Source organism: Podarcis pityusensis (genome assembly GCF_964106645.2).
Source record: "Podarcis pityusensis genome assembly, chromosome: 1".
Classification (NCBI taxonomy): Eukaryota; Metazoa; Chordata; class Lepidosauria; order Squamata; family Lacertidae; genus Podarcis; species Podarcis pityusensis.
The window spans coordinates 44,396,676-44,411,992 of NC_138028.1; the positions used below are offsets into that span (position 1 = coordinate 44,396,676).

Here is a 15,317-nt window from a genome sequence, read left to right on the forward strand (position 1 = left end):
AAAGAGCAGTTCTCATTTGCTTTTTTCTACTTCTTCAAATTTTGAAAAACAGCTCTCAGCCCAAAAAAGCTACAGAGTATCAGGTCGTTGATTAAGAGCAGAGAAGGGAAGTGAGGCTATTCAATCACCTCTGTAGTGAGACCATCTGCCTGTGGCCTTCCCTGCAGTGTCTCCCAGCAGCCCATTCCATTAGGCTATCCGAATAGTTTCCATCCCAGCTAGTCATTAAATACAACTTTAGGAGTGGGGTTAAAATGATTTTTTATTTTTTAAAAAGCCAGATTGCACACAAAAATGTGTACTTCAAACTAAAACATGCACACAAAATCCAAATCTTCATGCAGTTTAACAACCGCCCCCAAAGAATAATGCAGAAATGGGACAGAACAAACTTATGAACCAACAAAGAAAACTGACATGGACCAAATAGAAACTGCTTTTGTCCATCCATAGTAGTGAAGTGTTTTCTGTAAAAGTGAAATAAGGACTTATTTCTGGAAGGGAACGAACAACAAGAGTACAAGAGCTGGAACCTCTGCAAAGGAAAATGCAGGATCTTTTGATTTCATTCATCATGCAGCCAGCTCAGGGGTAGCCAATGTGGTGCTCTCCAGGTGTTGTCCCACCATGCCTGATCACTGGCCACAATGGCTGGGATTTGAGAGAGCTGATGGGACTCCAACAACATCTGGAGGCCACCATATTGGCTATCCTTGATGTCGTTTTTTCAAGGTGGTCCATTCCACTTACCTCGAGTCCCTCATGTTGGCTGAGGAGGATCTGCACACCTGGCAGGTCATAGCCATAATCATCTCTATCCACAACCGCCTCTTTCTCCTGCATCCAACCCTTTAGGTCATCCACATCACGGTCATATTGGTGAACCTCATGAGCAGCTCTGAGATTCTGATGAAGGGAAAGATGTGTTAGCAATGCCAGCCTTACGGTCACAGTATTGCAGCAGACATGAAAACAGGAAAACTGACTTGTGCAGCTAGAATGCTATGCATGGTACAATCTTAAATGTCACTCTAGATATTAGGTAAAGGTAAAGGGACCCCTGACCATGAGGTCCAGTCGTGACTGACTCTGGGGTTGCGGCGCTCATCTTGTTTTACTGGCCAAGTGAGCCGGTGTACAGCTTCCGGGTCATGTGGCCAGCATGACTAAGTCGCTTCTGGCAAACCAGAGCGGTGCATAGAAATGCCGTTTACCTTCTCGCCGGAGCGGTACCTATTTATCTACTTGCACTTTGACGTGCTTTCGAACTGCTAGGTTGGCAGGAGCAGGGACTGAGCAATGGGAGCTCACTCCATTGTGGAGATTCGAACAGCCGACCTTCTGATAGGCAAGTCCTAGGCTTTGTGGTTTAACCCACAGCACCACCCATGTCCCTTACTCTAGATATTAGATCCTATGTAAAACCATGCCCCTGCATCGGTTTTTTTTTTTTTTTTAAAGAAATTAAAGGTCATGGAACTGGCTCAGAGATTCAGAAGTTAGGTTGGTTTGCCAAGCAGATCCATCTTGTTGTAGAGGACCACATGGAGGAATCAGTTGTATCTACTCTTCAGTGATATGCATTATTGATTGAAACTGGCAGCCCTATTGGTAGTTGAAATGACTACAGGAATTATAAACATGCACAGTGGGCGGGCTTCTCCATGTGATTTGTGGGTATTGGCAGTGCTTTTCTTTTTTGAGCTTCTGAATAAAAAAATGAGGTGCTGGTACTCATTGGTGCCAGCACAAAATGGCTGACATGGGCAGCAAAAAGGAAAAAAAAGAAAAAGAGGTGACAGTACTCCATATTGGCAAGTACTGTCACAAAAAGCCCAGGGTATTGGATTATGATGATTAACTCATCACAACAAATTGTATGTCTGAATAGGCTCATAGAGTATGAATGCACTTCAATAACAGCAGTGTCGTAACGAATCAGTCAAGACACCAGAAAGTTTAGGACCTCACCTCCGCCCTTATCTGGATGGCCTGCTGCAATCTCTCCCATGTGTCATTGACCTGTTGAGTCTTTTTCTGGATATCACTTATCTGGCTGTGACACGCTCCTTTGAGCTGAGATGCTAAGTCATTTATCAGAAGAACCTTGGCACGTCCTAGAGATCTTACTTCCTTTATAAAATCTTCAAACTTTTTCTCCAAATTCTGTAGGATAGGGAGATAAATTATATCCCTAGCTTTTTCAGAACCTCTAATACCTACAAAAGCACAATACTATTGGTATAATATCAAAGAAGTGGTAAACTGGAGTTTGGAAACTCACTTGATTTAAGAACAAGCAAACAAACTTTAAACCTACGGGACTGCCTCTCCTGGTATGTCCCACAGAGGACCTTACGGTCTTCAAATAAAAACATCTTGGAGATCCTGGGCTACAGGGAGGTTAGGCTGGCCTCAACCAGAGCCAGGGCCGTAGCCCCTATCTGGTGGAACGCTCTGTCACAAGAGACTAGGGCCCTGCGGGACTTGACATCTTTCCGCAGGGCCTGCAAGACAGAGCTGTTCCACCAGGCCTTTGGCCAAGGCACAGTCTGACCCACTCCTTTGGTAATCCTCACAGAACTCTAGCCCAATGGTTGCCATTAATTTGATTTTGAATTGATTTTAGAATGAATTGGTTTTAGAATGCATTTCAATCAATTGATTGTGATTTTATGTAAACTGTTTTACTTTTATTGCTGTTAGCCGCTCTGAGCCTGGCTTTGGCTAGGGAGGGCAGGATATAAATAAAATTTTATTATTATTATTTATTAAACAAATCTTTCTGGTCCAGCTGCATGGAGGTAAGGGGGATTTCTTTTTGGCACCTACATAAGAGTTTGATGACAGCCGAAAGCTTGGCTATTCCATTACTTTTCATAAATGTTAAATGTTACTGCTCACAGGCTGCAACCCTAACTCCACTTACCAAGGAGCAAGTCCCACTGCAGTCAATAGGACTTACTTCTGAGAAGAAATGGCTAGGGCAGTTTTTGAAAGTGACCAGCATATGCCATCCAGAGCTCTCTATGGAGCTATGTCAGTCTCTAAAATGTATTTCATTTTTTAAAATTATTTTTTAAATGATATTTATTGAGAATTTAAAATTACAGAGAAAGAAAGAAAAAAACAAGAGAAAAAGAAAAAGAAAGAAAAAGGTAGACAAAAATAACAATTGAACAGTACAAGTCAATAAAAACCAAAGTCAAAGAAAAACAAAACAAAACACACAATACATCAAAATCAAAAAACAAAAATAAACAAAAAATTAAAAACAAATCCAATATTCCAAAATCCTTATTTTCCATTAACTTATTTCATCGACCTCCTCACACCTCCCTTTTTTGTATTCTAGTTATTAATTATCTCAGCAAATCCTTTCCATCTTTCACAATATTCTGTCATTAAATTACCTTAATCTATTTTAACCTTATCTTACCATAAAAAACCCTAAAGCTTAAAACTTAAATCTTATTTATACCTAATTCTTTTAAGCATAACATATTCTTACATAATTCTTTTTCACATTTCTACTAAAGCCAAATAATTTCATTCCAACATTTTTCTAGTACTCATTAATTTTACGATAATTTTCTAAATAATTTTTTTAAACTTTCTTCCACTCTTCATCCATCGTCTCTTCTTCCTGGTCTCGGGTTTTGTCAGTCCTTTCTATCCCATCCATCTAGTCCATCAACCTGGTGACCTTCTAAAATACATTCTAAAATGTATTTCAATGACACAGTGATGTCTGTAGCTATAAAATGGCCAAGGTCTTCCTGCTTGGCAAGAGATAAAATCTGCTTTACCTCAACATCCTCCAAATCCTGACCGTAGTTATCTGATTCAGCCGTGCTCTGCTTTTTCGAAAGCCAGGCGTCCACCAGCTGGGTCTCCCTCTCAAACTGATGCAGTTGATATTGCTCCTGCAGCGCTTTTATCTGGCTCTCTGCTCTCTGCAGGAGAGAGAGATACTCTTCGAGAACACCCTGGAGCTTGGGAAGGATAGTGGAGCTGTTAGGGGGGAAAAGTTAACAGCCTTAGAGGGGGGAAAATCTGTACTGATTCACGTCACAATTACTGTATCCTGCACCTTTCACCAGTATAGCCCCTGTCACTACCAGTGAAAGTATCAGTCTTGATCTGAAGCTTAGTAATACATCAAGGTGAAACATGCATTGTCTGTACCAGTAGCATAAATGCCCAGCTCCCAGGCAGAGTATTGATTTGCAGAATGAGTGCAGGTGCTTTCATTTTGGTTGAAATCCTTTGTAATTTATGTATGCTGAAAGACCAGTGTATATCAACGAAGAAAGGCCCCTTTTCTGTTTCTGTGATGGCATCCTGCTCATGGAAAATGGGCTATCTAACTCATTCAACACAGGTCAAAACCAAAATAAATTTATTGGTGAATTCAGGCAATATGATATGAGGGATGTGCCCCAACCTCCCTTAAAAGGTTGCTAGAGTATGATCATTAACACGGGATATTGAAAAAACAACTTATTGAAGAATAAAAAGTCCCCAAAGAACTGTTTGGAGAGCAATGATACAGGAGAGACAGCATGGACTGTATTGCATGAATTAATAATCTACAAAAGATGGTCATATGCCATAAAATTTATTTATTTATTATTAAAAGCCATTGTCTGTGCATTTTAAGACAACTGAGATAGAACAATTGTCTAATGCAGTGTGGCTCATAATTGCTGTGTTTTATGAAGAGGGGGAGAGAGAGAGAGAAAAAATCAAGTTATGGGACTTTTAAAAGGAATACAGGGAACACAGGCACTATAATAATAGTCATATAAGTGGTATAAAAAGATTCATGCACTGTGATTCAAAGCTGCTTGTGTGTGCATTCTGATTTATGCACAGAAATGCTCTCCGCACAGCAGCTTCCATTCAGTTAAATAGGAACAGCTGACCAGCACATGCAAACAAATGTGCATATCTGTTGTGGGAGGGAGAATTCCATGGCTCATTTGAGATCTACCACCCAGAACAAAGAGCCGGCTCAGCTTAATGAGCTACTAGCCCGCTTCTATAGTTTCGCACTTTGCAAAGAGAGACAGCCTTAAACATCATTCACATAGTCAGTATGCATTTACGTGTGTGAAGAAGATCGGTAACCAGTTCGACTCGCCTACCTCTCTGGGTTGTCGCTTGTTGAGAGGCGCATTCCTGTTTCCCTCAGCTTCTCCATTCTGGGCTTGAATCCTTCCAGGTCTAGCTTGGCAGCCTCCACTTTTCGGAGCAGTGCCTGAGTCGATTCTTCATTCCTCCCATAATCAGGGGTTTCCAGGAGCAGTCCTCTCTCTGCCACCCAGGATTCCACTTCCAAAAGCTTAAAAGAAATGCAATGGTGATCAAACTTGAATGAGAAACAGGCCCCGGCCTACAACCCAGCAAAACAAATCTATATTTAACAGTGACATAAATCACTAAGGACTAAATGAGATGTGGCATTAAATGCATCATTAGAAACTATGGGCTTGTGCATACTTCCGCTTGTCCCGTCACTTTCCCCCAGGAAAACTGCTCTTTACTGCTGAATTGCAGCAAAGGTCAAAAGGTTTTTCCATGGAAAGACGTTTGCTCCAATTCAGTGGTAAAGAGTAGTTTTCTCAGGGAAAGCAGCAGGGCAAATGGAAAACCATTTGGACCCATGCCTTTAAAGCACAGGACTAGCAGAAAACCTCTTGGACCCATGCTTTCTAGAGCAAGGGACAAGCCGTGGATGAGCCCTGTGTTAATAATACCAGACATGGGGTAATTTTCAGCAGAATCATAGCACTTTGGGAAATAGGATTTAACTGCTTGCTCCCCTGCTGCACCACTGACAAAAATCCCCCCCCCACAGCACTTTTATCAGCTTTAGGAAAAAAGCTCCCATCAGTGCCATTTGCAGAACATGGACAATTTTCATTGCGCCTGCAGCTGGGGAGGAAAAGTTAAAACTACTTCTCCCTGTGTACTAAAGTCCTGATAAAAATCTCGCCTGTGGCCTATTAAAGCATTTTTAAAACCCTGATGCAGTTTCTAATGACACATTTAGGCATGCCTAGTTTGATGTCAAGGCTACAGCCTAAAGAGGCAGAGGGGTATCTGCTAAATACTAAATTATATTAGATTTATTCCACATGGCGTTTCCCAAAGAATCCTTGGGATTATAGTCTGGTTAGGGTGCTGAGAATTCTGTTAGAAATCTATGTTCTCTGAAATGAGATATCCATCACTGGCTCTCCCAATGTCTTTTTCTTTCATTAAAGGCCGTGGAGTGTCAATAGGCTGATTGATTGTCTGATAAAAGAATTTATATACAGTGGTACCTCGGTTTAAGAACAGTCCTGTTTTCGAAAAATTTGGTTTATGAACTCTGCAAAACCGGAAGTAGTGTCCCGGTTTGTGAACTTTACCCCGGTCTAAGAACGAAATCTGAATGGTGGAAGGGCACTGGCGGTGGGAGGCCTCATTAGGGAAAGCACACCTTGGTTTAAGAACAGTTTCAGTTTAAGATAAGGTTACCAGACGTCCCCGTTTCCTGGGGACAGTTCCCAGATTTACAGCTTTTTCAGCATTCACATGTACGTAGCGAACAATAAGTGTCCCTGGATTCATTGAAAAAAATATGGTAACCTTAGTTTAAGAACATACTTCCGGAATGGATTAAGTTCGTAAACTGAGGTACCACTGTAAAACATCAGGGCAGTGTACAGCAACATAAAAACATTGAAAAGCAATATAAAGCAACTATGAAAACAATGGATTTGGATTAAATCTGCTGCTGGGAGATAGGAGGTTACACCGACTCTCATCCCAGGCCGCAGCCCTGATTTAAATTGCTTGTCTGAAACTTGGGAAGGAGGAGGAGAAAGGACAGGTATGATATTGGGACACATATCCCATCTATCCAATGACTAATAGAAACATGGAGTTGATTTAAGTCAGGGAAATGGCAAACGAGGGCATTTCCTTACAAGAATTTCATATCGACTTACCCTGTTTCAAGCAACCAACCAACAATAAAATAAAATACAAATTATTAGAACAGGCAGAACAGTAAAATCTAGCAAGGTAATGGCTTCCATGTTTTAATTATGCTTCAAGCTCTAATAATTTATCAACCAAGCTATCAGAAAACTTTCGATCCTTTAAAAGGTATCAAACCTGAACATGAGATCCCAGCCCTATCTTACCTCAGTGAGGAAATGCTGAGCTTCGTAAGATTGCATGAGTCTCTTTCTTCTCTCCTGAGCCTCACCCTTCAGGTTGTCCAGGGAAACTTCCAGTTCTTTCACCTGTTCCATAATATCCCGTGAGGCAGAGTGGCCTCCCTTCACCAGCTTCTGCCCAGTGCTGATCACCGCTTTAGTTAAGGCGTTGTGGCTGCTAATCTCATTTTCTAAATTCTGATAGATACAACAAAATAAAGTATATTTTGAAAATGAAGATGTTTTCTCTTTTATATAAGGTAAGGTCAAAACCATGCATCCACCAACACTCTTAAGAGATTCCAAAATGCTCAAAGAATGAAGTAGAGGAATTTTGCCCTCCCTCCAGCAGAAGGAGCTATTCATTTCTTGTCTCTTTTATATCGAAATAGAAGTGTTCATGCACCTTGCTGAAGCACATGGGGGATGGGGGGGGGGAGGCGGCAAACATGCTTGGCAGTGATACTTTAGCAAAAAGATATGGTTAAGGAACAGTGACAGAGAAACTCCATTCTCTCTATTTCCAATATTCCCTGCCCTTACTATAGAACCTTACCTGGTGCTTCTCTTGTAAGCTCTGAACAGTTGTAAGGGATTGGCCGTAGTCTCTGGAGGATGCCAGGGAAAGTTTCTCATGAATCCAGGTCAACTCCTCACTGACATCCTGGACGAATTGGTACTGAAGTCTGCTGGCCTCCAAACCCCCCCGCCTCTCTTGGAGTGGCTCCCTAAGGCTTTTGTACCTGGAGAGTCAAAATGAAGCCTCCACTTCAGTATTAAGGAAGGTTGTTGGTATCCGTCTATCTCAAGAGACAATGGAGTGTGCCTCCAGGGGTGAAGCCAAGCCACTGTGTTAGCAGCACTGAAGTGACCTCCCTGGGGGACAAGACTGGGCAGTGTGTATGGAGGTCCTGGGCTGCCCAGGTGACAAGACCACCCGCCCCCCCAGCTTTGCTGATGTGGTCCAAAGGAAAGCTGAGCAATACGTTTGGCACCAACTTGGCTGCAGGAGTTGCCAGAAGGAGACGTACAAGGAAGATTATGGGATAATAAACCAAGACGAGTGCCAAGACGAGGAATGCAATAATAATAAAAAGATGGAAAGAGGAGGGTGACAACAGAAAAAAGTGACAATAGAAAGGAGAAGGAACACAGAGAGAAGGAAAGGAAAAAGGAAAAACTATTCAAGCACCTGTGCACCACATGGTCAACCCTCTCTTCTATCTCATGTGCCAGAAAATGCTTCTCTTGTTGAAATTCTTGCACTGCATTGATAAGGCCTTGCACCTGGTCTCTATAGCTGACAAAGCTTTCTTCCAATTCCTCCTGCTTCTTTAGGAGATCATTCAGAACCAGTAAATTGTTGCTGCCTTCTGGGGCTTTCATCTCGCTTTCTAGATCTTCCAGCCATTTCTCCACATCGTCCACAGTGCGTAGGAAACGTAAGGCCTGAATCCAGAGGAAAGAACGCAGATGTAAACAGACATTTAGAAGCGCGCGGGGGGGGGGGGGGAAGAGACCAAATGAGGATTCGTCAGAGCCCTTTTATGAGTGCAAGCATAGACACCACACATTTGTTAAGTAATTCTTTCGTCTCTCCTCCTGGCAAATAAAGAAAACCAAAGCCGTCTTCTGATGGCTCATCCTTCTGAACCTGAGAACACCTTTCTGAACCAAATTATTCAATATCAGCACCTTCAAGCGACCCTATCTTCCTTGTGATTCATAATTATGTTCACATTATTTATACCGCTGGTGGCAAATCCTTCCTTTGGCTAACCTTGACTTTTAAATTGGCAACCTGTCAATCAAGCAAAGGTGAGGAATGTGTGGTCCTCCAGGTGGCAATGAACTGCACCTCCCATCAACCTTGTCAGCATGGCCAAGGGTCAGAGATGTCGAGGGTTGTAGTCCAGGAATATCTGGAAGTCCACAGCTACACCACCCTTCCTCTATTGTCACTCCCCCCCCCCGTGTTTTGCTTCACCTTGTAGGCATCCTGCATCTTCCTTCTCTTTTCATGGCAGTTTTGCAGCAGCTCATCCCAAAGCTCATCTATTTCCTGCAGCCTGGACTGGATGGCATCAGAGGCACAATGACCCTCCTGGATCATTTTCTCTCCTTCCTGCAAACAAAGAAAATCAAAGTCTTTTCTCTTGTTGGCTCGTCTTTCTGAATTGGGCAACATCTTTCTGAACTACATCCTTAAGTATCAACAGTTTCAAGCAATCTCATCTTCCTTGGGACTCATAATTAAGCTCAAGTAATTTTATTTCTGATGGCCAAGCATTCCTTTGGTGAACAAGACTTCTCTGGCAGCCCCTCTTCACACTTACAGCTTTGATACTATCTAGGTGGCTTCTGTTGGCCACAATCTCTGCCTGGAAAGTCTGCTGCTTTTGAAGTTTGGCTTGAAGGTTGCTTGGGTCTCTCCAGCTCTCATCCAGAGCAATGCTGTTTTTTTCATTCATCCAGGCAGCCACCTTGGGGGAGAAACAACAAGGAAGTGAACAAGCAAACAAGGCTGGCAGTGTCTTTTCTTCCTCCATCAGGCTTCCCACTTTGGGCACTTCCAGGCTGACGGTATTTACTGGGTGGGGCTCAGTCACAGACCACAAATTCAGGTTGCACAGCAGAAGCTGATTTGGAGCTCTTGCATAACGAGTGAGCTTCCCCCAAACAGCAGATTTTTTTGTGATAAGGAAAGTGATGAGAGAATGCAGTAGAGTGGAAGATGTGGGATGACACTGGCTTTGGACACAACGTCATCTGGCTTCCTTGCAAACCAATCAGAGTGACTGCTCAATAACAAGTTGCCTGGAAGCACCCTTAGGAAAAGGAGACTCACAAAGAAAATGTTGTAGGTCACACTCCAGCATTAATACCCAGGATGACATACAGTTAAGAGATCCCCTAGAGTTCTTTCAGAACTATTCCTCTATCTGCTTTCCTCAGGTATTGTAACTAATTAATGTGTGGAATTGGTTGATGGCAGGCTCCAGCCTTCTCCGTCTACATATACACCGAATGCCTGGAAGGAGCTCCCACACGTACAACTGTCAGAGAAAGGGCTCTGTCCACACAAGCAGGTTCCCAATCAGTAACAAGGCCCCATCTCTCATGGACAGATCTCCATTCAGGCATTCATTCTGGTAGTGGCTCTCTGGAGTTTCAGACAGTGGTCTCTCCAAGATCAAACCCTCTGGAGATGCAAGGGACTGATCCTGGCATCATTTGTATGCAATGCATTTGTATGTTTCCATAAGGGGTGAATTATCTCACTTGTTATCTACACTTCACAGAGTATCACCCACACCTGTAGAAAGGCTTTAGAAATACAGTTCATGTTTGCAGAGCCCATGAGGTGCCATTCTCACTCCAAGGTGTTCCATGACTCGCTCCATTTTCTTTCTCCCAGCTTCCACACATATTACTTCATATCAAACAATGCTAATTGGATCTCACATCATGGCTTAAGTTAGTCTCGGCAAATAAAATAGATTATACCTCAAAGGAATCCCGTAGAAATTTTTGTAGTAGCCACGACTGCTCCAGCAGACGTCTGCGAGCTAAAGCAACTTCCAGAAGCCTCTCCTTTCTAAGAAGAAGAAACATTGTTGGTGATAAGATGGCACGGGTGGTTAACTGAACCTTCTCACAATCTACTTCCAAAACGAGTTCAAAATATATGCTTAACTTTTGGGACAGATAATCTCACTAGAATCCAAGAACCACAGAACTGAGCAGGGCTGGCAAGGAGGCAGGAAGGTCACTAACAGAGTAGCATCCCAAAATGAGCAAATCTGAAGCACATATTCCCAGATATTCCTAGCGCTATGAACATCTGTAAATATTATGTACATTTCCCAAAGTGGGGCGCTGGTAGCTGAGTAAGTGCACTTTTATCTGAAAGAACTTCTGAAGAACTGGAATACCATAGGATGAGTGGTAGGTAATCAAGAAATTGTTTAAAAGATGGGTCTCTGTTTGGGGTGTACAGCCTTTTTCAGACAAACAGCCATATTCCTCCATGGGGAACCTTCCGGGGACACGTGCAAATAGCAGGGGGCACGAGAGGCAAACATGAGCAGAGCAACAGATGTAACACACTTTCCACTCAAAAGTCAGAACATACCCCAACACACACATCTTTCCATCACCCATCCTGGTAGGCAAGAAGCATCAGCACAATTCAAGGCCACACTCCCACTGAGCAGAAGCACTCAAAGGGGCTGGTGAGTGCGGTCTGGGGCCAGAGAGAGAGGGCCACAGTGGTTCCCCTGAGCCTGAGATTCTCAACTCTTGCTAGGAGAGATTTTACAGACACCATGGGAGGAAAAGGTTAGGTGCTACCTTCTGAGAACTGCTTGGCACTTGTTCATGATGTTCTCGGAGTCATAATGCTGGCTGTCCCTCAGTTGCTGGGCACGTGAGGCCATCATGTCAATCTTCTCCAGCTGGGTTTCCAGGGCCTTTTCAAACTGCATGTGTTTTTGATGCAGGCTCTCCACGCTGGATACCGAATCCTGAAGAGGATGGCAAAAATCGTTAACATAGGAAACAACCCTGTAACAGTCCAGCCATTGGACATGCTTGGTGAAGTTGACAGGAGCTGTAGTTCAGCAACTTCTGGAGGACCAAGGGTTCACCTCACTTCATCTAGTCAGTGTCAGTCGATTTAACTGGATATACCCAGGGTGGAACTTGGCACCTTCTGCATTCAAAGCAATTGTTCTTCCACTGAGCTTAGGGTCCACTGTCTAAACTGGGGGATGCTTTTATTTCAGGATTCAAATGTCCATCGATCTAAACTTTCCAGCGGGTCAGGATAGTTTTGCTTGTTGAATGCAAGAGCACAGAATATGGGGGTATCATCAAAAGCTCTGGTTGACTACGTGGCTTTGAAATTCATCAGTGTTTTCAGAGGCTGTCCCAATACATGTGCATTAGAAAGAAAAGGCAGACTGGAGGACGGTGTTAGAGAGGAGAGAGTGAGGAATAGGAAACTATTAAATAAAGCCAATGGTAGCAGGAGACAAAAGGTGAGGAATCCCGTGTGCCTTCTGGCAAAGAAAGCTAAAAGTAAGATTTCCTAAGGGTGATTTTATTTAAAGGAGGGTTTTTACACTTTCTACTCTGTGCCAACGTCTTCTCCCTCTAGTTGAAAATAGAAAACATACAGCTCATTTTTCTTACCCCCAAGTCTTTGTTTGCTAAGAAGGCCTCTTTGCTGCTAAGCCAGCTTTCATTCTGCTCCACACAACCTAAGAATGTCTGTGTGCGGGAGAGAGAGAGATGGTGAGCTCTTTCCCAATAAAATCAAGTCAGCACAAAATACAATGAGGCTTACTTGCAAGAAAATATGCTTAGGATAGGTACCGGTGGAAGATCTAACATTACTTATAAGCATCCAAGTCATTGCTAATATTAAAAAGCAGCACAGCAGACAGTTCTAGGATTCAGAGTCATTACTATATCCAGTGGTGACTGGATTTCCATCCCACCCCTTGCACCAGGAATTAGGAAGTAGTCTTATGCCAGAGGATACATCTGCTGAATCCAGTAATGTCTACTCTGACTGGCAGCTGCTCTCCAAGATCTTAGGAAGAGGTCTTTCACATCTCCTGATACCTTATCATTTAGCTGGAGATGCCAGGGACTTTCTACATGCAATTCAAGTGCTCTGTCAATTATCTAAGTAAACCACTAATGAATGAAAGAGTGCTCCTCAATGGATGCTTTGTGCCATAGTCTCCTCAATGAGAAACAGAAGCCTTTTTCTACATACAGTATCTATGAACAGAGAAAATAGCTTCCATGTGAAAGGGAATAAACACGACTATTAGACCAAGATGAGTTCCAGCTATTCTCATTTATAAATCAAGCCATATCAAAATATAAATAATATAAATATAAATATAAATATAGCCTGGCAAAATATCTTTGTTTTATGCATTTTAAGGAAACACACAGACACACACTGTCTGTGAGTGTGAGCCAGTGTGGTGTAGTGGTTAAGAGCGGTAGTCTCGTAATCTGGGGAACCGGGTTCGCGTCTCCGCTCCTCCACATTCAGCTGCTGGGTGACCTTGGGCCAGTCACACTTCTTTGAAGTCTCTCAGCCCCACTCACCTCACAGAGTGTTTGTTGTGGGGAAGGAAGGGAAAGGAGAATGTTAGCCGCTTTGAGACTCCTTTGGGTAGTGATAAAGCGGGATATCAAATCCAAACACTGCCCAAAATTGAAATAGGAGGATATATCAAAGTTAACTGATGGTTTCAGTTTGAGATGAATATAAGTTTAGTGTAGGGATGTGGGAGAACTGCACTCATTCACATTTTAATGCAAACCTACTTAATTTGCTTGCACTTTGGATAATAAACGAATCAAAACACAATTTTGCACTTTTCTGGATTTTGCAATACCATTCTCCAACAACAACAACAACAACATGTGCACATGTATACATTTGGAGAAAGTGTACACATTGCTGAAAATTGTATGCAAAAGTGAATTATATTTGAGAGGAAAGGCATTCAAAAATGTGTATATAACAACAACAACAACAACAACAACAATTTATTATTTATACGCCGCCCATCTGGCTGAGTTTCCCCAGCCACTCTGGGCGGCTTCCAATCAAGTGTTAAAAACAATACAGCATTAAATATTAAAAACTTCCCTAAACAGGGCTGCCTTCAGATGTCTTTTAAAAAGAAGATAGCTGCTTAGTTCCTTCACATCTGAAGGGAGGGCGTTCCACAGGGCGGGCGCCACTACCGAGAAGGCCCTCTGTCTGGTTCCCTGTAACCTTACTTCTCGCAATGAGGGAACCGCCAGAAGGCCCTCAGTGCTGGATCTCAGTTGAACAATGGGGGTGGAGACGCTCCTTCAGGTATACAGGACTGAGGCCGTTTAGGGCTTTAAAGGTCAGCACCAACACTTTGAATTGTGTTCGGAAACGTACTGGGAGCCAATGCAGATCTCTCAGGACCGGTGTTATGTGGTCCCGGCGGCCACTCCCAGTCACCAGTCTAGCTGCCGCTAGACTGAAGCGTAAACAAAAATGTATATGAATTTTCATGTGGACTTTAAAACAACAACCATGCAGAAATGGGGAAAACTAAGATTAGAAAAAGAAGAAAGTAACTGACATTAATTCATTTTTAGTTTACTGAACCAAGACAAAAGCAGCAACATATTCCAGTTCTTTAAGTGCATTCTTTCCTTCTTCCCCTTTGAGTCCATAATTCTAAGGCTACCACTTTCTCCATCTATCAGCCAGAAACAGCTACTGACAGATGTTTCCTCACAGCACTTGCTCTGGTCTTGGTTGGCTGTCTCAGACCATTTGTCCACCTACCTGCAAATCCATGGCTTGAAGCAGTTTCAGATTCTTTTCTTGCCAGATCTGGATCATTTTGGTCAAGGCCTGTTGAAGTCCAGTGAGGGAATGGTGGATCTCAGGGGTTGCATAATGACCGGAGTTGGCAAGTGTTTGACCGTAGCTGCTGAGCGCCCCGAACCTTTCCCCTCGTGCTTCAATTTCTTCCTATAAAGATGTTGGGTAGATTGATGCCAAATGTTCATGCAGAAATACAGCTATCCAGAATTACAGGTCATTGGGGACAAAAATAGGCTGTGTAGAGTACCTTCCAATACTAATATTTATATGGAAAGTCATTAGTCTTTGAGTTGTCACTGAAACTGCACAGGAAACTGTGAGAGCTAATAAATATAGAGAACAAATGATCCATTCTCTAGCAGCCCAAGCATAGAGTTGGTCCCACTCCAAGTCAATATATTTTTGTTGTCGTTGAAAAGTTTGCAGTAAATGACAGAAGTTTTAATACTGTTGCTGGCATTCATCTGTCTCAAGAGACAGTGTGCCTCTGAGGGTGAAGTCAAACTGCTGTGTTATAAGTACTTAAGTGATCTCCCCTCCCCACAGTACCAAGTCAGAATGGCTCCTTGTGCTTGCTTCTGAGTAAGAAAAAGGCACAATATGTAGATGCGGGCTATGTGCTAAATATACTATGTAGCTTGATCCTGAATGAGGCAATGGAATCCATGATCAGGATGCCTATAGCCAGCTGATGTGAT

General features: G+C 42.8%; 1 protein-coding gene across 2 annotated transcripts in view; it reads right to left on the reverse strand.

Annotated features, from left to right (window-relative positions):
• SPTBN5 (spectrin beta, non-erythrocytic 5) overlaps window positions 1-15,317 on the reverse strand; it is a 113,291-nt gene that overhangs the window by 15,541 nt on the left and 82,433 nt on the right. Inside the window, exons 45-57 of one of the 2 annotated variants that reach the window (XM_080996177.1) lie at window positions 14,578-14,766; window positions 12,411-12,488; window positions 11,568-11,740; window positions 10,722-10,812; window positions 9,551-9,697; window positions 9,202-9,339; window positions 8,407-8,663; window positions 7,771-7,957; window positions 7,200-7,412; window positions 5,151-5,347; window positions 3,810-4,014; window positions 1,972-2,166; window positions 751-906 (exon numbers count right to left, since the gene is read on the reverse strand). In XM_080996177.1, the coding sequence (XP_080852303.1) occupies window positions 751-906; window positions 1,972-2,166; window positions 3,810-4,014; window positions 5,151-5,347; window positions 7,200-7,412; window positions 7,771-7,957; window positions 8,407-8,663; window positions 9,202-9,339; window positions 9,551-9,697; window positions 10,722-10,812; window positions 11,568-11,740; window positions 12,411-12,488; window positions 14,578-14,766 (2,226 nt within the window). The remainder of the gene's footprint in view (window positions 1-750; window positions 907-1,971; window positions 2,167-3,809; window positions 4,015-5,150; window positions 5,348-7,199; window positions 7,413-7,770; window positions 7,958-8,406; window positions 8,664-9,201; window positions 9,340-9,550; window positions 9,698-10,721; window positions 10,813-11,567; window positions 11,741-12,410; window positions 12,489-14,577; window positions 14,767-15,317) is intronic. The other variant, XM_080996178.1, reaches the window with a different exon arrangement.